Source organism: Rhinatrema bivittatum, chromosome 8, assembly GCF_901001135.1.
Source record: "Rhinatrema bivittatum chromosome 8, aRhiBiv1.1, whole genome shotgun sequence".
Taxonomy (NCBI): domain Eukaryota; kingdom Metazoa; phylum Chordata; class Amphibia; order Gymnophiona; family Rhinatrematidae; genus Rhinatrema; species Rhinatrema bivittatum.
In genome coordinates this window covers 193185156-193210333 of record NC_042622.1, presented here as the reverse complement: position 1 = coordinate 193210333, position 25178 = coordinate 193185156, and the positions used below count along the sequence as shown (strand labels likewise).

The window sequence follows — 25178 nt, the reverse complement described above, 5'->3', positions numbered from 1 at the left end:
CACATATATCCACAATGCTTTTCGAGGAGAATACTGAAGAGTTGCACTTCCTGCAGGGGTATATGTACTAGGGGCTGACGTCAGATTGAAATCTGATCCATCTCCAACTGCTATGACGAGTACACTATAGCCATTGGTCCTGAGTCCATCTGCTACACACTAGGAAAAGAAAAATTTTCAAAAATTTCGATTTTTTTTTTAAATGCTGAGGATGGGCATGAGGTAAGAGAGGGACTGGACCACCGGTAATCTCTTCCCTAGCTCCTTACCTGACTGGACCCATCTCCAATAACCTGCCACCAGAGGGGATGACCCCACAGAATCTAACAACCCTCTGGGAGGATTGGGGAAACTCCCTGCTGCAGAAGAAATTTTTTTTTTTTTTTTTAACTTGCTTGATTCAAAACTTTATATAGCTAGTTCACTCTTAGTTATTTCAAGGGATAGCCTACACCCCAGAAACAGGGCAAGACTGCAGGGTTTGCACCACCTCCATCTGCTGGAGACAGAGAAATACTGAAGAGATGCAGGAGGTACACCAGGTTAAATGAGGGAGCCTTTCAAATTTTTCTCTGTCTCCACCTGTTGGGAGGCATAACCCATGGTCTGGACTGATCCGGGTATGTACAGGGAATAGCAATTTCCCCTTATAAAGGGACATAGCACAGCTGGGCCTTGGAAGACATGTCCACCAACCAATTGTCGGGCCGATACAGTAAGGAGCGATAGGAAGAGCTGCATTAGTGCCGGGCGCACCCGCGCTTGCCGCACGCACAGTCCGGTTCACCTACCGCTCGATACTGTATTTAAATAGCTTGCAAATGCAAGCCGCGTCCAAGAAGCGTCCGTGAAGCGTTAGGCCCGCGCAACCCATTTTACTGTATAGGCGCTTTATACAGCGCCTATACAGTATCCTGGGTGCGCTGGTACCTGTCATTTCAAATGTCATTTCAAGGCACCAGGAAGTGGATCCCAACTTTAACCCAAGAAAACCTAAAATCCCCTCCTCCCGAAGTGACTCGACATGTACCAACTTACTTTTTGTTGCTTTTTTCAGCCTTCTCTGCTGTCCTCCGGAGGGGGCAGCCGGCGGCGAAAGCGGCTTCCAGCAGTCCCCGCGCAGGTCCCGGTTATCCTGGCTCAGTCGCTCCAGCTGAACCTCCAGCTCCTTGATGCACCGCCGCTGCGTCTCCAATAACTTCTGCTGGCTCTCGATGATGTTGTTCAGCTCCTGCAGGTACTCCACGGCGTGGTTCGGGCTCTCGGCTCCGAAGCGCATGACGTCATCATTGGCTTGAGCGCCCGTCCATTTGGGCGCTCAAGCCAATGAAAGTACGCTTCGCTCGCGCCGTGACATCATGCGCTTCGCTGGCTCTAGCCATTGGAGCTGAGAGCCCAAACCGCGCCGTGGAGTACCTGCTGGAGCTAAACAACATCGAGAGCCAGCAGAAGTTATTGGAGACGCAGCGGCGGCGCATCAAGGAGCTGGAGGTGCAGCTGGAGCGGCTGAGCCAGGAGAACCGGGACCTGCGCGGGGACCGCTGAAGCCGCTTTCGCCGCCGGCTGCCCCCTCCAGAGGACGGCAGAGAAGGCTGAAAGGGCTGAAAAAGCAACAAAAAGTAAGTTGGTAACATGTCGAGTCGCTTCGGGAGGAGGGGATTTTAGGTTTCCTTTTGGGGGAAAGTTTGCCTTCTACCCTTACCCCTGCCTCTAACGCAGGGGTAGGGGTAGGCGGTAAATTAGCAGGTTAAACGCGCGGCTAAACTGCAGGTTAAAAAGGCGATAGTCGGGGCGCGCATTACTGAATGGGGGGGGGGGGGGGGGGGGAATAGCTAATCCGATCGTTTACATCTCATATACATGCCGCGGGCGGAAGGGGTTACTCGTTGATTTAAAGAGGCGGTAAGAATGGGTTAAAGGGGATAGTGAATCGCGGGTTGGGCTAATGCGGCCAAATTGTGAGTAAAAGGCGGGTTAGAAACAGGGTAACCGCGGCCGCACTTTACTGTATTGACCTGTGTGTAATCAAAGAAGCCAGCGTGCTGCCACCGCTAGGGCCATACTCCTGGCAGAAGTATGCACCAAATTGTAGTTTATCAGCCACATAGGCCACTCCAGCCGAGCCGATTGGGTGGGACTGATTGTCCTGATAGTCGCCTGCGCCAGTCTTCTGAATCCAGCATAAGCAGGCCCACTGCATCATACTTGCATTCACTGCAGTTCAAAGGCTCACCATACTATTTCTTTTAGCATTAAGAAACCCTGTTGATCTGAACAATTGTTTCTGTTGGTCCGTCACAGTATTAACGTCTGCACCGATTGATATCTGCTTTGAACACCCTCTGTGGATTATGCAGATCGCACATTTTTTAAATAAAAATACTGGTTTGATTCTTATAAGAAACTGTCACAAATACACAAAATACCAAACTGCCATGGCATGTACTAGCAACCTGTTTATTCATCTCACAGACAGCACAAGGTTGGACCATGATTGCTTCTAATACATTCTGTACCACAGCTGAATATTCTAAAGTAGAAAGTAGAAGTCAGTTTTCCTTTTGCGAAAACAAAATCTGACAGTCTGTCCATGATAGACTGCATTATATTTTTAAATTTGTTTGTAGACACCATGTGACAACCCCAAAGCAGCACTTCTTTTCTTGTTATGATAGATTTCTACAAGCATAATTGTGATTCTGAACTTTGAAAAAAGGAAGCTTTAAACATATAGGCTTCTCTTTTCTATGATATTCAGTACTAAGCATCCCAAATTAAGGATAAATCCTCATCACTCTTCTGGACAGGTGCAGCTCCACAGTTCATTGAAGGGGAGAAATCTTCAGAGGGATCATGATTCTGGATTCCATTTCCTGAATAAGAGGCACTGAAAAATAAAGAGTAAACACACAAAACACGAGTACAGTTAAATCTTATTTCATCTCTATTGAAGGGAACATCTCAGCAGCAGGGAAAAAAAACCCCAAAAAGATCAACCCCCTGAACAGGAGCTCTCTTGAATTCAGAATTCTTCAGTAGTGTCATTCAGCTGGCAAAGTGAAACTAATTTCCTGGTGTTCCACTTATCAAAATTCCACCCCTTCAACGTTTACTAGAATTTAAACTATTGGCAGCTTCATGGTTTAATTATCTGCTGCATCAAAAATATGAACATTTGGAGGGTTTCTATTTTCCATAATATTATTGTTGCAATTCTGCCAAGACAAATCACTCTGAAGCACTGGAAACTACAAGAAGTGTCAGACAACTATGCAGCCCATAGAAAAGTATATCACTTAAGAATTTGTGCCCTGCTTAGGGAAGGGAGAGGGAAAATGGTCTGATGGTGCAGAAGAACCCCTGCTGGTTTTGGAGTGGTGCTGAATGGTCAGTAAAGAGCATTTGGTTTGCCTTAGCCAGTATTGGGGAATGTAAGAGGTAGAAAAATAGGGAAAGTGACTGGGGCAAAAAACTAATGAGCCATAAGTAGCATATTTTGTATATAGCAGTTCAAAAACAGACAGCCCCTAACCAGAGAGAAATCTCAGGTGTGGGATGCACTCCCAACAGGGAAAATTACGCTCAAGAACTCAGGGTTTATCTGTGCATAAAACACCTTGTAGAACACAGATTACAAGACTGTTTGATTTCTGCCTATAGATTACCTGTATAATATACACATTCATCCCAGCCATCTTTCTGCCATGCTGCATTCCTGGTATCATCCCTGCTCTGCAGGTCTTTATAAGCTTGTGAGATATACAGAAAAAAAAACACTAAATTAAAAAACAGATAACTTATTTTGATACCAAGTAGATATTGCTATTCATTCCAAATTCTGCTTTACTGAGGCTCAGATAAGCTTTTAATGGGCTTAATATGACTAATGCCGAATCTCAATATTACAATCAGCAAAGTTAGGAGGCAGGAGCAGAGATTTTGAGCATTTTCACTGTCAACATGGAGAGAGAAATCTCTCTCTGGCTCAGTGTCTTACTGTTCCCTATACATTTTAAGGAAAATCCAAACAAATGTCTGAAAAAGAAAAATTGGTTCTTACCTGCTAATTTTTGTTCCTGTAGTACCACAGATCAATCCAGACTCCTGGATTTTGCATCCCTGCCAGCAGATGGAAACAGAGAAAGTTTAAATTGATACTGCTACATAACCCTGTTTGCCACCTGCAGTTCCTCAGTATTGATCTGTACCCAAGCTTAAAACAGCAAACAATAAACCAACTTACAATTTCTCATTAACTTTTTTTTTTTTTTTTTTTTAAATAAGTCTGCATTCCATACCAAGAACCTAGAATGAGCAGATGACTCTCCTCCTCAACACATCGGGCGGGTTCTGGACTGATCTGTGGTACTACAGGAACGAAAATTATCAGTAAGAACCAGTTTTCCTTTCCCTCTGTGGACCCAGATCAGTCCAGACTCCTGAGATGTACCAAAGCCCCCTATTTAGGGTAGACCTGTAATCCCGCTCGCAAAACACTATCGCAAAGGACAGGGACTCCAAATCCTCCATATGCAAACGATAGTGCCATGCTAAATTATGCAGCAACTTTCAAGTCGCTGCCCTGCAAACTTCCTGTGGTGAAACCAGCTGAGCCTCTGCCCAGGAGGCTGCCTTAGAGCGTATAGAATGGGCTCAAAAACCTACAGGAACAGGAAGACCCTTCTCTATATACATCGAACCAATGGCCTCCTTGAGCTACCGCACAATAGTAGCCTTAGATGCCTGAGAACCTCTTTTCGAGCCGCTCCACAAAACAAAGAGGTGATCAGACCTCTGAAAGTAATTCGTTACCTTAAGATATCGCAACAACGCTCTCCACACGAGGAGCAGAGGAATTCAACACAGGAAAAGTTGGAAACTTCATTGTCTGATTCACAAGAAACACAGATACCATCTTAAGCAAAAAGGAAAGAACCATCCGCAGTGACACTCCCGAGTACAAAATCTGCAGGAATGGATCATGGCAAGACAAAGCCTGTAACTCCAACATCCTCCTAGTGGAATATATGGCCAATAGGAAAACGACCTTAAGAGTCAAATCTTTAAGAGTTGCTCTCCTGAGCGGTTCGAATGGAGCCTCACATAAACCTCCGATGACAAGATTAAGCTTCCAGCACAGACAAACTTTCCTTACCGGCAAATGCAAATTCTTTGCCCCCCCCCAGAGAAACTGAACCACATCCAGATGAGTGGAGAGAGAGGAACCCTCTACTTTCTCCCAAAGACAACCAAGAGCAGCCACCTGGACCTTCAGAGAATTCAATGCCAAACCCTTGACCAGACCTTCTTGAAGAAAGGACAAAATATGAGACACCTTAGATTCTAGAGCTTGTACCCCATTACTGATACACCAGGATTCAAACACCTTCCAGAATCTCACATACGAAAGAAGTAGACTTTCTCCTGGCCTGGAACAACATAGCAATAACCGCTTCAGGGTACCCTCTGCATCTCAATCGCTGCATCTCAAAAGCCAAGCCGCTCGACAAAAGTAAGCCTGGTTTGAAAATATGGGGCCCTGACAAAGAAGGCCGCCAGATAATCAAAGCGCAGTGGACTGTCCACAACCAAGTTGATTAGATCTGCGAACCACAGCCAACATGGCTACTCCAGAGCCACCAAAACGTCTTCACCCGGATGTCTCTCAATTCGCCAAAACACTTTGCCCACTAGAAGCCAAGGAAGAAAAATGTAAAGCAGAACTTCCCAAGGCACCACCAGAGCATCGATGCTCTGAGCCCTGTGCTCTCTCCTTCGACTGAAAAAGGGAGCCACCTTGGCATTCTAACGAGATGCCATTAGATCCACCTGGGGCCAGCCCCACAACTCGCGGATGAGCTGTATCACCTTCTCTGGCAGCTCCCACACTCCCGGATCTAGCAATTTGCAACAAAATATCTGCTTGCACTTTTTCGACCCCTGCGATGTGCAACACCACTATCCTCTCCAGGTGGCACTCCGCCCAAAGAATCAATTCTTGCCCTCTTGAGCCACTGCCTGACTCTTAGTTCCTTTCCTGCCAATTGATGTAGGCGACAGTCGTTGCATTGTCCGACAGGACCCTCACCAACCGACCTTTGATCAACTGCAAAAAGGCAAGTAACGCTAAACGTACCACTCTGGTCTCTAAGCGACTGATAGACCAGGAAGCCTCTGACATGGACCAGCAGCCTTGAGTTGAATGCTGCTGACAAACCGCACCCCAACCAGACAGACTGGCATCGGTAGTAAGGATCACCCAATCCGGAACATCCAGCTCCACACCACGAGCCAGATTGGAACTCAGAAGCCATCAAGATAGACTATCCCTGCCAACGCCCTCAAGCGGCAAGGGAAAGTGAAACTCCTCTTGAGAGCAGATTCCATCAAGACAACAGAGCTCTCTGCAAGGGCCTCATATGTGCGAATGTCCATGGCACTAACTCCAGGGTCGAAGCCACTGAGTCCAGAACCTGCAAATAATTCCAGACCTTGGACATTGGCAACTCCAACAATCAACATATTTGCTTCCTGCAACTTCAGAACATGCTCCTCCATGAGAAACACCTTGCCCTTCATGGTTCAAACAGAGCTCCTAGATATTCTAGGGTCTACGACGGAACCAAGTGACTCCTCGCCGAATGACTTGAGTGTGTTGATCACCTTCACACCACCTGACGACAAAGGTACTCCTACTTTGCCCTGATAAGCCAATCGTCTAGATAAGTGTGCACCAGATGCAAAGTCACCGCCACTACTACCATCACCTTGGTGAAAGTATGTGGTGCCGTGGCCAAACCAAAGGAAAGAGCTTGAAACTGAAAATGCTAGCCCAGAACCATGACCAGTTGCTTGTCTAATGGTCCACAAGGGGAAACTAGAAACAAATCTTGGATGGGCCGAGCAAATTCTAACATGTAGCAGTCTCTCACTACAATGAGAAACCACTTATCCTTGGTAATTTTGGCCTGCTCCCCGTTAAACCGCGCCAAGCGACCTCCTACAACAGGAACGACGGAGTGGACCAGCCTCGCCTCATTGCGAGGCTTAGTCCTAGCTATGCTACCACTTGTGACATCCCAGAAGGGTCTCTGACCTCCTCGAAAGGACTGCCCCCAAGAGTGGCCGTGGAGAGAGAATTACTTTTGCGGACCTGCAGTTCCTCTTGCCAGGCGAGACCTTCTACTGTCCCGAAAACAGGAACAAATCTGAAAAAACCTCGTCCTTAGCCTTATCCTCAGGCAACCTGTGCACTTTATTTTTGCCCAAATTCATCAACTGCTCCAGGTCCTCACCAAACAAGAGTTAGCCTTTGAAAGGCAGAGACCCCAACTGAGACAGACACATCCACTAACCAATTACGCAAACAACCTCCTGGCCGATACCGCCGACACCATAATCCGAGGTCCTTACCAAGTCATATTTTATTTATTTTATTTTATTTAGAGCTTTTTTATACCAGTATTCATGATACAATCATATCATGCCGGTTTACAAAGGGGTGCAGTAACTTAGTACATATAACAAGTGCATAAGAAACAATAAAGTTACAATATAACAGGGTTGCTAGAACTGGGGGAGAAAGAGCATCCACCCCATAAGCCACTGCTGCCTCTAAGCGCTCAGCCTTAATTGCTTCCTCGCCAGGCTTTGACTTGGAATCCTGGAGCTGCTGCACCCAAAGCAGACAAGCCCGCTGCATAAAACTGGAACAAATGGCCGCCAGTAAACTCAAAGCTGACATCAAAAATCCTCTTGAGATGCCCCTCCAACTTACGATACTGAACATCTTAACGCCGCAGACCCCGCAACCGGAAGTGTCGTCTTCTTGGTAACAGCCAATACTGCTGCATTAACCTTAGGAAGGGAGAAAAGGTCCGTCTGCTCCAGCAAAGGATAAAGCTTCACCATAGCCCTACCCTCAAAACCGGCTTCAGAAGTACCCCACTCCCAATCCACTAGCTTTTTCACCGACTTATAAGGGAAGGCTTTCGCTGAACCCCGCAGCCCATCCAGGACCTGATCAGCCTCTTCCAGATCAGAGTCCTCCTGCAGAACCTTGACCCCCGAGCTCCTCCAAAACCTGAGGAATCAACAGCCCTAACTCCTCCTTGCGGAAAAAACTGACCTTTTTTTTTTTTTTTTTTTTAACAATACTTTATCCACAAATCCTAGGCTGGAACACAGAGTTGTCCAAAACGAAAAAGGGACAGCTAGAACACCAGCTATCCTGAGCCTGTAGCCACCTCAGCAGCTTCGTGAAGGGGAGGGATCTAGACCACCAGATTTACACCCCACTGGCGCAAGAATCGAGCATACAAAAGGGTCACCAACCCTCTCAGCTTGGCCACCTCACCCAACAGGGATGGTCCCCCCACAAGACCCAACAACCCCTTGGGAGGAAGGCGCATAACCCTAAATCTGATCTCCTGACTGCAGAACTGCAGGATTTGCACCATCTACTATCTGCTACAGACATGAGGAACTGCAGATGGCACTCAGGGATGCAAAGCCCAAGAGTATGACTGATCTGGGTACGTACAGGGAATTGGTAGTTATTAGTAGTTCCTTGGATAACCTTTTCAGAATTATAACATTTTGCATTGCTATATATTCCATTGATACAATTACAGTTGATTTCTATATTCCAATAGGTGCATTGCTCTTCTACATACTTTGATTTTAAATGCTACATACTAAAACATAAAATGCTTGTTAGCACTCTATTTACTCATCTATAATTGCTATAGTGCCTTAAATAACAGCTAAGTACTTTGGGTTCTCTTTTATTCATAATAATTTGTTACACACAGATTCCATCCCAAAACGTTACTGGAAAATTAAACAATTGTTGCTATTAAAATGGAGCCCATAAGTTGCAATCAAATAACCTGATAAATCAGGAGGATGACTGGGCTTGTAGGATGAGGCCAGGGCTAGAAATCTACTTTGGATATCAGATGGGAAGAAGATTGAACAAAAAAAAAACAAACCAAAAACACACCACCACCATTAACATCCCTTCCAACTATTAGAACATAAAGTGGAAATATGATGCAATCATAACATTCAAACATCACACAATGGATGAGGCTGTTAAAATCTTTTCCAATATCTGCAAGACCATGTAACACATACCCAGCCAAAACTAAGTGAGACTATGGGAGAGCAGGTGATCTAATGGTTGGAACAACAGGGTGAGAACCGGAAGACCTGAGTTCAAATCCTGCTTCTGCCAGAGACACTTCCCATGACCTTGGGCAAGTCACCAACTCCCAGTGCTGTAGCTTATAAACTCTCTAGGGGAAGTATTTAATTTTATGTGGCTTAGGATAATATATAAAAGCCAAAAGGATTATAATGTACCCCAGAGGTGGTGCACCATGTACAGCTGTCCGATCTGTGAGAAAAAGCCGCCAACGGGTTCATCGTTATCCTGCCGATAGCGAATAGCTCGAGCCCTGGAAGGAGCAAGATGAATCTTAAAACAGAAAAATGGTATGTAGAGCGAAAAGAACTGAAAATGTGTTCCTACAATTCAATGGAGATTTTTCCAGTGCTAAGTCAACCTGGCATCCAGCCGTGTGGCAGAGATATAGTGACCAACAGCTGCCAGAAAACAGATTCCACCAGCACCGTGCAATCAAAAAAGTGTTTCAGTGACCACCAAGAGATGATTAATGATGGAGAACCAATGCTTTATTCACTGTGCAAGCATATACAGTAATCTAACTTTATAATAAATAGTCTGGAACCAGACAATTTTCCAGGGGGGGGTTTGACCTAAGTTTCCTCTTGCTCCTTTGGGTTTCTAATTCAATCAGAAACAAGGCTGGGACCCTGGCACTAGGAACTTATATTCACAACTCTGAGGGGATTTTTACCCTATTTATATCCCCACCAAAATACAAAGTCTGGTCATTGCAGCAATGGACCTGGACTGAGGGCCATGCACCCAATCTCCTTCCAGAATGCTACAGATCATGGGAACTGCATCCCACCACCAAGTGTCGTCTTTGGGCAAGGACTGCATCTTCCTCTCCTTTGGGGCTATGAAAGCAGTACTAGTCTCAGTGAATCCCAGGACCCAGATTGAGAAAAGAGAATTTTGATTGAAAGTGGGAATGCTTTTTTTTTTTTGGGGGGGGGGGGAAGCAGTCTCTTCCTGTTCCTCTGGGGTTCCAACTCAAATCATAACCAAAGCAGAGATCCAATGTCATGTTGCCCTTCATTTGTAGTTACCTAGGGATTTTTACCTTATTTTTTTTTTTATCTCCTTTCCAACTCAATTAGCCAAGTCACTGCAGTGTCAGTCCTCAGCCAGGAACCATGTTCTAGGATTCCTTCCGGAACAGTGCCATTCTGGGCTCCAAATCGTGCCGGAAGGTTCCATGATGACTGGGAATCCCTCCCCTCCAGGGTCTCAGTGTGTCTTCTCTGCAGCATCCCCAGCCCTGGCTGGCCCAGAGAGCTAAAGATCTAATCCAGGAATCTGACAGTTTTATCCAATGACCTCATGTACTGCATTTTTAACACATCTGATGTTAAGATAAGATATTTAACCAAAGTGAGGCAATAAATTGTGAACTGCAGCACACTTAGTGGTGTCTTTTTAAAATACATAATTTGTGGGTTGGGGGGGGGGGGGGGGAGGAAATGAAGGGAAATTAATCCGGAAAAGGCAGTTATAAATATATTGTAATTTCAAAAAAGTTATTTTTATCGTCCAGTTTATAATGAACTCAGTTGTACAGCCCATAAAGTAAAACAACCACTGCACTGTAGTAACTTTAGGTGTCACATTTCTGCATGGTGATAAGCTGCATGGAGCAGCAGTTAAAACCCTCAACTTTTGGCTGGGCAGAATGGATGAACCTTGGGGGTCTTTATCTGTCATCATTTAAGTATGTTACTAAAATTCCAAATCAGACTATATAAAAGACTATGTCAAAAAATATATTCTTAAAAAAAGATTATTGTATCATCTCAAAGGAAAAATTAGTTCTTACCTGCTAATTTTCTTTCCTTGAGTCCTTCCAGACTAGTCTAGACGCAGAGGGTTTTCTACCCTACCAGTAGATGGAGACAGAACAAAAGCTTTATTCTATACTTGGTACTTAAGGCACTGGCAACCTGCCGTCTCCCAGTAAAACTATATACAAAGTGGCTAAAATCTAACTCCACTTCTTTTATTGGAGCAGGGGAATCTCAAATATCGGTGAACCCCAAAATTCATCTTGTAACCATTCCTCTGAGAAGGCATAATCATATACAGAAGAGCATTTTCAGACTGAAAGAGCAAGATTCTGGACTGGTCTGGTAAGACTCAAGGAAAGAAAGCAGGTAAGAACCAATTTTTCCTTCTTTTTCATCCAGCAGACCAGTCCAAATGAATGGGATGTAACCAAGCCCTCTCAAACTGGGTGGGAACATGAAATACATGCTCACAAAATGCCTGCCCCAAATGACTTGTCATCTCGGGTTCAAACATCCAACCTGTTATTGTTACGGCTGTGGCTGCTGTGCAACCGCCTCACCACCAGGGGTCCCTCTAGTGCTGGCTCTTCTGACAGGCCCGGTCCATCTCCCCTGTCCACTCTATGGTCTGGGCTTTCCCTTATAACCCTGCCTGACAGTTCCCTCGGTGCTTCGGCATCGAGCTCACCTGGGCTCCCTGCTCTAGCCTGCCTTGCGTGGCCTTCGGGCCTTTCCTTGCCGGGCCTTGCCTTGCCTTGCGCGGCCTTCGGGCCTTGCCTTGCCTTGCGCGACCTTCGGGCCTTCTTCCTTGCTTTCCATACCTGGCCTACGGGCCTTCTGTGTGTGTGTGGCCTACGGGCCTTCTGACCTGCCTTGCCCCGCTTATGGTGTGTGGCCTACGGGCCTTCTGTGTGTGTGTGGCCTACGGGCCTTCTGACCTGCCTTGCCCCGCTTATGGTGTGTGGCCTACGGGCCTTCTGTGTGTGTGTGGCCTACGGGCCTTCTGACCTGCCTTGCCCCGCTTATGGTGTGTGGCCTACAGGCCTTCTGTGTGTGTGTGGCCTACGGGCCTTCTGACCTGCCTTGCCCCGCTATTGGTGTGTGGCCTACGGGCCTTCTGTGTGTGTGTGTGGCCTACGGGCCTTCTGACCTGCCTTGCCCTGCTTACTGTGCCCTGACCCAGCCTGGACCCTGACACTGCTACTTGCCGCCTGCCCTGACCCAGCCTGAACTTAGACACTGCTACTTGCCGCCTGCCCTGACCCAGCCTGAACCCAGACTCTGCTACTTGCTGCCTGCCCTGACCCAGCCTGGAACCAGACACTGTTTCTAGCTTCCTGTCTCTCTCCACCTGGGTGGTGTTCACGACTCCTGACCGGAGCCCAAGCGTAACAGTTATATTTGTCAAATGAATACAAAGAGGTCCAAGTCACTGAGTATCAATTGTTTTTTTTCTCCTGTGGCAAAACCAACTGACACTCAGTCCAAGATGCATCTTGAAACCTAGAAAGACGAGCCCTTAGATATACGGGCACCCATATCCCCTGCAAATGTAAGCTGACGCAATAGTCTCCTTGATCCTTTTAGCAATAGATGCCTTAGACACTGTCTGTTCTATCGTCTGACCACTGAGCACCATAAAAAGATGGTCCAAACTCCAAAATGCATTCGTAACTTTCATATATCTCAGGAGAGTCCTATGCAAATCCAAAAGATGAAGCTCCTGTGCCTGTCCTGCGGAACCTAACCATGGTTTCCAAAAAGCCGGCAAGTCAATCGACTAGACTCAAATGTAAAGCAGCAACTATTTTGGAGAAAAAGGACGGTACCGTATGAATAGAGACTCCACTCTCCCTAAATTGAAGGGTCTATTCACACTAATGCCTGCAACTCCAAAATACATCCCGCTGAACAGATAGCCAACAGAAAAAGTGAGGATCTCCTAAAGAGTGAGGTCCTCCTAAGATATCTCCTTTAAAAGGCTCAAAAGAAGGCTTGCAAGACTAAACTTGGCACGATCATGGCTGCATTGGAGGATGCAAATGCTGAATTCCCTTAAAAAATCTGACCATAACTGGATACAAAGCTATGAAAGATCTCTGTAGCTTACCTCTGTAACAAGACAGAATAACCATTTGCACCTTAAAAGAGGGTTCAAAGCTAATCCCTTTTGCAAACCCTTCTGCAAAAACAAAAGAATCCTAGGAATGGAAGCCTGAAGTGGAAAGCACGCCAACTGTTGACATCAGAACTCAAATACATTCCAGACATTTACATAGCCAAAAAATGGATGCCTTCCTAGTCTCTAACTTTGAAATGACCTCTTCCAAGTAGCCCATTATTCTCAACCTTCTCCTTTCTAGAGCCAAGCCACAGGACAAAAGCAATCTAACTGATGCAAGAAAACTGGACCCTGCCACTGATCATCAGGAACATGACTGAGCCATAATGGTCCTTCTACCTTGAGACATAAGAACATGTCATACTGGGTCAGACCAAGGGTCCATCAAGCCCAGCATCCTGTTTCCAACAGTGGCCAATCCAGGCCATAAGAACCTGGCAAGTACCCAAAAACTGTCTATTCCACTAGGTTTGCAAACTACGGATATCTGGGCCACTCAAATTACCTGACCTCGATGCCTTTCTACTCATCTCAACATTCTTTTAGAGACCAAGGGGCAAAATGTGCATAGAAAGATTTCCTGAGACCAAGGCTGAGACAGTGCATTCAGACCTTCCGATCCCAACTCCCATCTGCAACTGAAGAATCTCGGTGCTTTGGCATTCAGGTTCGTTCCCGTTCAAATCCAACTGAGGACTTCCCCTTCTGGACCTGATAAGGGAGAATGCTTCCTCTGCCAGCTCCCATTCCCCAGGGTTCAACCTTGTCTGCTCAAAAACTCCACCTAGCAACAAGAGATGCTGACAGAGCCCATAAGTGTCGCTCCACCCACCAAATCAACAGTCACGCCTCCAAGGAAGCCACAGGACATTTTGGTTCCTGTCTGCCATCATATTATCCAACAGAACCCTTATGGTCTTGTCTCAAACCAGGGGCTGTAAGAATAAGACAACTTTCTTGATTGCCCTCATCTCCAACTGACTGATGGACTAGGAGACTTCAGTCTGTCCACTGACTTTGTGCCATCTGATCCTGTAATCCTGCGACTGAGTTTTCCCAACAGGAGAAGAGAGCCCTCAGCAACAGTTTCATATGGGCTGCTATCCAAGGAACCAGGTATAGAGTGAAAGCTATGGAAAACAGCACTTGAAGATAATCCCACACCCTGGGTACCTCCATCTTCAACAATCAATACACTTGGCCCTGAAGTTTTAAACATCTTTCTGTTGTAAGAAACATCTTGCCTATCTGTCTCGAAATGGGTCCCCAAGTACTCTAGATTCTGGGAAGGTATCAGCTACATCTTGCAAAACTGACCACCCAATCAAGATTCTGCAATAAAAGAACCACCTAGTGGACAGAGTGATGGAACGCTTCTTCTGATTTGGCCTGAATCAGCCAATTGTCTACGTATGGATATATCATGATCCCATGCTGGTATAGTACTACCACCACCATTACACTTTGGAAACTTATGTACAGTACCTGAATCCACTTTGAAGTGCCAAGTAGCTGTTGCCAGTTCAAACAGCAGCACCATAAACCTGAGAAACTTTTGATGGTCGCTCTAAATAGGAATATGCAAATAAGCTTCTGTAAGATTCAAAGATGTCAGAAATTCCCCTTGCCCGACTATAGCAATCACTGAAGAGTCTCCATATAAAAATGAGGGAACCAAGAAGACACATTCATCTTCTTTAGATATAGAATGGGCTGAAATGTTCCCTCCTTTTTTTGGAACTAGACCTCTTTCTTTTCCAAAACTGGAACAATTGCAGTATGGACCTTGACAGGAAGCGCATGGAGTAATCATGAAAACCTTGCCCACCGGATGTGCAAAATTTAATGCACAGCTGTCTCTCATAATACAAAGAACCCATTGGTCCATCCTCATAAAACAGGGCAACCGACCCCCTATACATATAACTAAAGAGTAGACCAGATGAGACTCACTTAAGTCCCACCAAGCTGGAACCTGTACTATCTTGAGAATTCCTATGGGCTCCCCAAAAGAACTGAGACATTAATGGATATTGATGCTGTGAAGGAGAAAGTCTTCTCTGGACGATAATGCCTGGCCTCCTGGAACTTCTGCCTACTAGGAAAGGTGTTACAAGGACCCTTAAGCCTGTCCTTCAGTAACTTATGAGTCTTGGACTCCCTTAAAATGTTTGACTTAACTTCTCCAGATCCTTCTCAAAAAGTTTACCTCTGAAGGGGACTACTACCAAATTGGGACTTGGACCATACATCCACTACCCAAATGCACAACCACAGGAGCCACCTCGCTGACACCACGGATATCCTATTTCTGACCGCAGTGTACAGCAAATCATACAAAGCATCTGAAATAAAGTCCAAGCCAGCTCCAGACATTCTGCTTCCTTTTCTGAGAGGGTCTCCTCAGAGTAAGATACTAGAATCTGCTGTACCCAGCACAAACATGCACACGCCATAAAAATAATACACACAGCTGCTCGAATAGCTAACAAAGAAACCTCAAAAATCCTTTTAAAATGAAACTCTTTCAGTCCTGAGCATCCTTAAGAGCCGCACAGTCTTCCAGCAGGATAGTGTTTGTCTTAGTCACTGCTGAGACCAAAGCATCTACTTTAGGCACATTCAACAACTCCAAGGCTTTCTCCAGATGAGGATTCAATTTAGCCATGGCTCTGCTCAACTTCAAGCCAACTTTTGGCGTATCCCAGTCTATCAAAACCAAGGCCTTAGTGCAATGAAATGGAAATACCTTAATGGAACCTCTAAGACCTTTCATAATAGGATCCTCTTCATCTTCTTCCGGCTCAGGTCTTATATCTCCTTAATGCCTAGCTCTGCCAGAACCACCTGAGACAACATGGTGGTTATTTCTTCCCTTCTGAACAGACACACTATGTCACATCATTGCTCTCTGGTACAAGAGTTTCTCCCTCCTCCAGTAGTCCCATCCTCCTCCCTGTCCTCTGGAGGTTCTCCAGGAATACCCTCCTGCAAATCTTCCTCAGAGACTACTGACTTTACATCAAATTCTAGATTGGTCTTCAGTCTTCTTCTCTTGGTATGGGATGGAGACGGAGGAGTCTCTGAAGAAGCTCCCTTCTTGCCAGATCACTCAGAAACAGCCCCCTTTTTTTCATTAAATATGCTTTATGCTTAAGAAAAACAAATTTGGCGGGGACGGGAGAGAATCTGCCAGATCCTCCTCAAACTCCTTTTTGCTGAAGGCCCCCATGCCCTAGTCCATTGTCCTCCAATGTTTCCAGCAACAGGGTCAGAATTAAGAGGGGAGGCTGTTTGCCACTTCCTGCCCCAATTCCCCTGTGCTGCAGGTGAAAGGGGCAAATAGACTGCCAGGCCCATTCATAAGAACATAAGATATGCCAAACTGGGTCAAACCAAGGGTCCATCAAGCCCAGCATCCTGTTTCGAACAGTGGCCAATCCAAGTCACAAGTACCTGGCAAGTACCCAAATATTAGATTTATTTATTTATTTAGCATTTTTATATACCGATTTTCCAGTAACAGAATTACTAATCAAGTCGGTTTACATTCAAAACAATAACCATGACAAGGAGTTGTCTTACAAGAAACAGGATGATTCGAACTTGGATACAAATAACTGGATAGTTATTTGTATCCAAGTTATTTGTATAACTGGATAGATAGTAATTAATAAGCAATTGTAGCTTGTAATCTGTCATAGCAGTTTATGGATTTATCCTCTAGGAACTTCTCCAAACCTTTTTTTAAACCCAGTTAAACTGCTATAACCAAATCCTCTGGCAATAAATTCCAGAGCTTAACTAAGCACTGAGTGAAAAAGAATTTTCTTCGATTTGTTTTAAATTAACTATTTGCTAACTTCATGGAGTGCCCCTTGGTCCTTCTATTATCTGAGAGTAAATAATCAATTTACATTAACTTGTTCAAGTCCTTTCATATCCCCCTCTCAGTAGTCTTCTCCAAACTTAACAGCCCTAACTTCTTTAGCTTTTCCTCATAGAGCAGCTGATCCATGCCCCTTATATTTTGGTCGCCCTTCTCTACTGCTATATCCTTTTTGAGATGCGGTGACCAGAAATGCACACAGTCTCACCATGGAGCGATACAGAGGCATTATGACATTTTCCGTTTTATTTTCCATTCCCCTCTTAATAATTCCCAACATTGTTTGCTTTTTTGACTGCCACAGCACACTGGGTCGATGATTTCAATGTATTATCCACTATGACACCTAGATCTCTTTCCTGGGTGGTAACTCCTAAGATAGAACCTACCATTGTGTAACTACAGCAAGGGTTATTTTTTTCCTATTATGCATCACTTTGCACTTGTCCACATTAAATTCTATCTGCCATTTGGAAGCCCAATCTTCCAATCTTGCAAGATCCTCCTGCAATTCATCACAATCCACTTGAGATTTAACTATTCTGCATAATTTTGTGTCATCCGCAAATTTGATCACTTCACTGTTTACCTTTTTCCACGGTGAAAACTATTTAATCCTACTCTGTTTCCTGTCTTTTAACCAACTTACAATCCACAAAAGGACATTGCCTCCTATCTCATGACTTTTTAGTTTTCTTAGAAGCCTCTCATGCGGGACTTTGTCGAACGCCCTTATTCCTCCACTGACCGACTGCAGGATGGACACCCCTACCAGCTGCTGGAGGCAGAGAATATTGGGAGACCGAAGATGGCAAAGTGCCTTTGCGTACAAAGCGGGCAGTAAAGTTTTGTTTTCTGTCTCCATCTACTGGCAGAGAAGAAAAACATCCATCTGGAATAGTCTGGTGGACAATAACGAAGATACAATTCTATGTTTCTTTATAACCAATTGACAACAGATCAAGAATTACCCATTTGAAATAATTTATAAATTATTGCAATTTAATGATAAATTAATTTGTATATCAGGGGAAAGAATTGCATTTTTCATTTTTTTTCAAATGTAAATTACAAGTATTTGTAATCAATTAGTTGATATTTTAGAAAAATTGGTCTGATTTAGTCAACTTAATGAAGAAAACTTACACGTCTTTTTATACACGATAAAAATCAGGAGTAAACATGATATGATCACCGGCTTATACCGTTTCACCTATATATTAAAATACAAATATTATGCTTTCATAAAAATTTATAAACAGATTTTTAACTTCAAAACGTAAAGGCCAGTTCCAGACACAAATATCCAAGTGGGTTGGAGGCATCATGTTTGCACATAGCCCCAACTTAGACAGATTTCTGCTTGGATCAAGCCTCAAAATTACAGTACTAGGCACTTGAAATTTTTGAAATATTTCAGTTAATAGTTCAAAAAATTAAATGTGTTAAAACTTCCACTTTTCATCAGTGCAAAGCAAGCACTGCTGTCATCATGTCTGTCTATTCATATGTATCAGAGCATAGATTTGGTTGAAATCTAACAGGAGAGTCTCCATACTAAGGTGCCAGCACTCACGCTAAATTTCAATCCAGTTTATCCAGGGAAGGGCTTCTGATAAATGTACTAGGAAACTGGATCAGCCTTGACTTGGCAGGAGCAAGTGACAACAGAAGCCTAAAATGCAAGACAACTAGGAAACACATCTTCCTGTTGTCACGCTAGAAGCAGACACTATTCAGGCTAATTTCTATTCACATTCTGAAAGCTTTGTGTTTTTGGAAGCTCCTCCTATTTAGTCACTCTCAACCATTCATTTCAGTAAATCAGGGTACCACTGTGTGGACCCTACTCAGAACCTCATGCAGGTAGCATGCTGATACATGGAAAGCATGAACCCAGCACGTACAACTGAAGAGTAAACTCAAGGAAGGTGACCTAGGAATAAGGCCAAAGCATGCAGTGGTGCCCACAGTTGATATTTTGAACAATCACGCTAGTGTTGTTGCTTTACGTAGGTTGTGTGTCCACTTTGAAAGACCATCTACAACATTACCCCTCCTCAGTCCTGTCAGAGGCAGGGGCAACATTACAGGCTCTGAAGGTAGGCAAGGTATGCACGGACCCTGATTTCTGGAGACTTCCTATCCCCTTCTCAGCCACAGCTCTCTCGAATACTTGGCTCATATGAAGGAGGAAACCAGGGTAAATAAACTGTTTGCCCCCTAAAGTCCCATAGTAGAAGCGCTGGACTTCGATTTTAAACCCCAATTTGGTTTTCCAGGATTTAGCTGAGTTTAACTATGGGGTGGAGAGTTCAAACCACAGTTGAATAAATTTTAGCCAAGGCCTTAACAGAAAGCAAAACAAAGCATATATCAAAACCACAATTATGAAATAAATGAAGGTCAGAGAATGAGTATAAATTAAGCCAATACCCCATACGTAAGTAGAATATTAAAAAAGGCAAACCAGTAATTTAAAAATTAATTTGTAAGAGGTATTTTTATACATTGCAAAATGGAAAGATCTTTGTTTTAGGATCTGCCTCTTGAGGGACACACAGTACTCACCAATTGTTACCCCACTCTATCATTGTTCCAGGCTGAAAGAACAATATACATAAATATCACAATTCATGCATGTGCAGCTCAATACTGTACATCCGTAAAAGAAAAATGCTCATCATTTAGGCCTAGCCTTTGATTGTAGATTGCTTATTCCAACAAGTCTGAGATGGAGCCAAAATCTGCCACCACTTTGAACAGTTCCTGCTGCAAGAGGCAAGATATGGAGTATTTTCACCAAACTTCCATCTTCTCCTAAATGAATTCATTACCAATTTGTACCTAATAACTTTGTTATGTGCTTACCCTTAGCTGATAAGATCTCAGTTCGTAAATACTGGGCCCCTTCCTGGGTACGGGTTCGTTCCAGAAGCTAAACTCCAGGAGAAGCTGATTCTTGCGGGACAGTAGCATGTTATTCCTTGCTTTACGAAATTCCAAAAATTCCTTTTGGGAAACCAAGAACAAGCATTAAAATGTTAAAAAAAAACACTGGATACCTTGACTGGCTTTATAGCTTACTTTGGTAACAAGCACCAGTTCTCCCTGGCTATTATATTATGTCATTGCTCTACAAAAGCAAAATAATAAATAAATACATAAATATAATCCCTCCCACCGACGACTTCAGCTAGAAATACCTAAAGTCTAGAGGGTGACCAATGTAATGCTATTTTTCAAAAGGGATGATCCAGGAAACTATAGACCAGTGAGCCTAACGTCAGTGCCGGGCAAAACAGTAGAAGTTATTCTTAAAAACAAAATTCCCTGTACGTACCCGGATCAGTCCAGCAGATGGAGACAGAGAAAAACGTGAAGGGCACCCACTCATAACACGGTGTGCCACCTGCGTCCCTTCAGTATTTCTGTCTCCAGCAGATGAAGGTGGCAGAACCTGCGGTCCTCTTCTAGCTTAAAAAAAAAAAAAAAAAAAGAAAGATAGATAGAAGGAGTCAGCGGTGCCGTTCCTCCTGGGGGGCAGGCAGATTCTAGGTGAACCTCTCCCAGGTTGTAGGGTGAGCTAGATGCCCGGGAGACGTGTCTGGCAGGGGTGAGTACCGGTGGTCCGGTCCCTCCCCCTTTTCTTTTCCTTCAGAGATGTTCCATGCCTCTGTGAGTTGTAAAGAAAAAAAAAAAAAAAACCAAAACGAAGCAGACGTCTTGCCTGTTTATTTCGTGTCTGGCTTCCCGCTCTCCCTCCCGGGCGTCTCAAGCAAATTTTGTTATTGCAAGTGAGTCGCTGTGCTCCGGGCCCGAAATTCATGCCACGGTCATCACAATGCGCTGCCTGCGGGGAGTCAGCAATGAGGATCTCCCCGCGACAGCATGTGATCTGCGTGCCTCCCCAGCAGGGAAGGCACTTCCAAGGCAGCAGGAAAATCAGGAGCTAGATGTCGATGTCAGGTGCCCGTGTGAGCAGGCCTGACCTGTTCCCGCAGTGGCCATTTTAGATACACTGGCTGCCGCGGCAGCGCAGGCAGCTGGGGGGAGGGGAAATTTGCTCTCCTCTTTCGCCCCCTGTTCTCAGTCCTGAAGACCCTCAGAACTTGTTGCAGGACCCCCTGGAGGATTTTTTATCCCCTTTTGCTGTGGCTAGAGCTCCTCAAGCCCCTTTCTCTGTGGATTTTGTACTTCTTATGCATAAAGCATCTTTAGCCAGTTTCTCTCAGCAGGAGGAGGCACCCATGCCCAGTGCACGCGTTCAGAGCCCAAAGCCTCCTTCTAAGATCCACAATGTGTCGGCGACGCAGGATGTTAACAGAATTTGCACGCACCGGGATCCAGGGGCCCCTGACCCGCCGGATGCCATTCTCGCAGACCCCTTGAACGTGCCGGCTCCGGATCAGGACAGCGATCCTCAAGCTTATCTTCCGGTCAAAGGGGATGATCCACAGGTGCTTCGTCTGTTTCTAAGGAACGAGCTGGACCCATTAATCCTCCATGTGCTGAATGAGTTGGGAATCCCCCCCCTCAGGAACTTCCAAGCGACAGCACGGTGGATCTGGTCCTGGCAGGCTTGCGGGATCCGGCGCGTACCTTTCCTTTTCTTCCCATGCTTCTGCAGCTCATGTTGCGAGACTGGGATACTCCGGAGGCAGGTCTGAGCATAGGGCGGGCGATGGACAAACTGTATCCTTTACCAGAAGAGTCCCTAGAGCTCCTCAAAGTTCCAAAAGTAGATGCTTCGGTGTCCGCAGTCACCAAAAGGACGACTATCCCGGTTGCAGGAGCCTCGGCTCTTAAGGACCTGCAGGACCGGAAACTTGAGGTCCATCTCAAATGAATTTTTGAAGTCTCAGTTCTTGGGATCAGGGCAGCTGTTTGTAGCAGTTTAATGCAGCGGGCAAGCCTGAGGTGGGTCCAACAACTTCAGTGCATGAGATCTTTCTCTCCCAGAAGCGGAGCAGGAGGAGCATTTGGAAGCAGCAGTGGCCTATGGTGCTGATGCCTTGTATGATCTTCGGGTATCCTCTCGGACTATCACCACTCTCAGAACAGGGCTGAAAGGAGGAATCTGAGCATTCTCCTGCTTGTTAGATGAACTTATAGACTATAGTGAGGATGACTAGTCCTATTTTACAGGAAAGTATCTATGCCAGGTCTTTCCCACTATCTCTGCAGTATGCATTGGGGTTTATATATTATCTGGTAATTGAAATGTTGATCCATATATTATCTTGTTATTTTTCTCTTCTCAAGAGGCTGGGGGAGGGCGGATGTGTTGGGGGTGGTCCGTCATGCACCAAGGGCTTCAGTCCCTCAGGAGGTTGGTATCAGGTAAAAGGATTAGGGGATACCACAGGACTATTGGGGGGTACACCGGGTTTTATGGATACCATTTGATAGACGGAGGACGGGACATAGGGGACACAGTCAGGCTTTACCCGGCCATGTGAAGCGTAGACCCTCATCTATATCCCATAATTCTGTCTTGTGGGTTTATAGGCCAATTATATTAGACTAATCGCAACTGATGTTTAATTTAAGATAAATGGCGACTAGAATTTGTTCTCTTAACGTAAAAGGCCTTAACACTCCCAGAAAACACATGCTCTTTAAAAAAGAACTTCAAAGGCAGAAGGCCGGTATAGTATTTATACAGGAAACCCATGTTCGCAAACACCATCAGGACTTATTACTTTTCGCACAGTACTCAATAATGCACTGGGCAGCCAGCACCAAATGTAATAAGTATGCTGGAGTTGGGATTATTATTTCTGCGAATTTTGTGGCTGATGAAATTATGCACGTCTATGACCGCCAAGGTAGATACATACTACTTAAAATAAGAGTGGGCAAACAGATCTTCACACTCCTAAATGTGTACTTTCCGAACACTGAACAACTGTCCTTTATACGGACAATTGATACTTTACTGCAACAGCATTTAGATGGAGAACTTATAATGGGCGGATATTTTAATTTTGTGCAGGACCCATCCGTTGATACTACCTCTGGCAGACAAACAGCCTCATCAGCTAGACAGAGGTGGCTCTCATTTATGTCCAAATGGAGCATAGTAGATATCTGGCGCACAAGGTATCCGCACTCACACCTTCTACTCTCATCCACACTGTTCTTATTCACGAATTGACTATTTCTTTATCTCTATTCGTTATCAAAACCAGGTACAGTAGGTGGATATTGATATCACGTGGTCTGACCATGCCCCAATATGGGTTGAGTGTCACTTTCAAGACATAGGCCAAGGATATCGTCCTTGGCATCTTAATGACAATCTCCTTAAAGATCAGGACTTTAGTTCTAAGCTAGAGGGACTTATTTCCAATTATTTTAGGGACAATCAGACTGAGGATCTCTCGCCACTGACAGTATGGGAGTGTTCCAAAGCTGTGATTCGGGGTCATTGTATATCCCGGGCAGCACATTGCAATAGGCAGCGGGAGGAGCAGCGGACATCCCTTTTAAAGGAGCTCACCCAATTAACTCAATGTCATAGTGTCAATACCTCCTCAGCTCTTTATCAGAAAATACTGAAAGTTAAAGATCAGTTAAGGGCTATAGATGATGCCGCCATTAGTCATCATCTTACATTACTGAAGCAACAATTTTTTGAAGGGAGAAACAAGGCCGGTAAATACCTGGCGAATCAACTGAGCGCCGCTAGGGCACAAACAATAGTAGCAAAAATATTGACTAACTCGGGCCAGACAGTAACCACATCTGCTGACATAAGACAAATTTTTACTGATTTTTATGCCCAACTTTATTCGCATGATGACTCGATAAAGAACCAGAGTATTGCTGATTATCTGAAATCGGTGTCTTTGCCTGCCCTTACAGTAGAGCAACAGGAATTTCTGGATAGACCTATAGAGACTACTGAAGTGTTAACCGCGATTAAAACCTTAAAACCTGGCAAGGCACCTGGGCTGGATGGCTACACTGGTTCCTATTATCAAAAATTTGCTAAATTACTGGCTAATCCCCTAACTACTGCTTTCAATTCTTTATTGGAGGGTGCTTCATTCACTAGGGACACAAACACTGCTGGTATTACAGTTTTAGCTAAACCGGGTAGAGACCCGACCAAGTGCAGTTCTTACCGACCGATCTCCCTGATTAATATAGATCTAAAAATATTAGCTAAGATTTTGGCTGCTAGGCTTAATGGGGTACTACCAGGATTGGTTCATAATGATCAGGTCGGTTTTGTGCCCGGGCGTCTGGCAGCAGATAATGTTCGTAGGATAGTGGACATTATAGACCTAGTAGATCAGGACAAAACGCCAACTCTTCTCCTCGCTCTGGATGCCGAAAAGGCTTTTGATCTTGTTCATTGGCAATTTCTGTTTGAAACTTTAAGAACCATGGCATTTGGCCCCTCTTTCCTTTCATGGTTGTTGACGTTGTATGACTTGCCTGCGGCCAGGGTTAAAGCCAACAGCAGCTACGGGCCGCCCTTTGATATTAAAAGGGGAACACGTCAAGGTTGTCCGCTGTCACCGTTGTTGTTTGCTCTCTTTCTTGAACCTTTTACTACTAGGATAAGGGGAGCTGAAGACATTCAAGGTATTTACAAAAATGGCACACATTTTAAGATTTCATTATTTGCGGATGATGTTATGCTCACACTCACAAACCCAGAGGTTTCCCTGCGGGGGAGTAATGTTTGAATTACAACAGTTTACGGCAGTCTTGGGCACGAAAGTGAATTATGAAAAATCTGAAATACTGAACTTAACTATGACCCATCTTGATGTACAGAGCATTGGCGCAAAATTTCCTTTTAAATGGGCTGAAACCTTGCTTAAATACCTTGGAGTCCGCATAGGCTCTCATACTAAAAACAACTGTTTACACTAAATTATGCACCGCTTATCATCTCCATTACTAAAAACCTGACGTCCTGGTTACAACATACTCATTCCTGGCTGGGAAGATTGGCCATAGTAAAGATGAATATCTTACCTCGCTTTTTATATTTTTTCACCACCATCCCCATCTACATACCAACAGTAGTTTTGAAAAAGTGGCAACAAATTCTCTGTGGATTCATATGGCATAAACGTCCGCCTCGAGTGGCAAGAACAATCTTATTTCAGCCCAAAAATAGGGGTGGCTTACAGCTTCCCAATGTGACATGGTATTTTTGTGCTGCAC

At 44.7% G+C, this 25178-nt stretch overlaps 1 protein-coding gene across 1 annotated transcript in view; it reads right to left on the bottom strand.

The window, feature by feature from the left end:
• Positions 1–2438: 2438 nt before the first annotated feature.
• Positions 2439–25178, bottom strand: part of NIPSNAP2 (nipsnap homolog 2) — a 39071-nt gene continuing 16331 nt past the window's right edge. The window contains exons 6-10 of the mRNA XM_029612273.1: positions 19860–20000; positions 19560–19591; positions 9367–9461; positions 3666–3749; positions 2439–2887 (exon numbers count right to left, since the gene is read on the bottom strand). Coding sequence (XP_029468133.1) covers positions 2823–2887; positions 3666–3749; positions 9367–9461; positions 19560–19591; positions 19860–20000 — 417 coding nt within the window. The 3' untranslated portion in view covers positions 2439–2822. The remainder of the gene's footprint in view (positions 2888–3665; positions 3750–9366; positions 9462–19559; positions 19592–19859; positions 20001–25178) is intronic.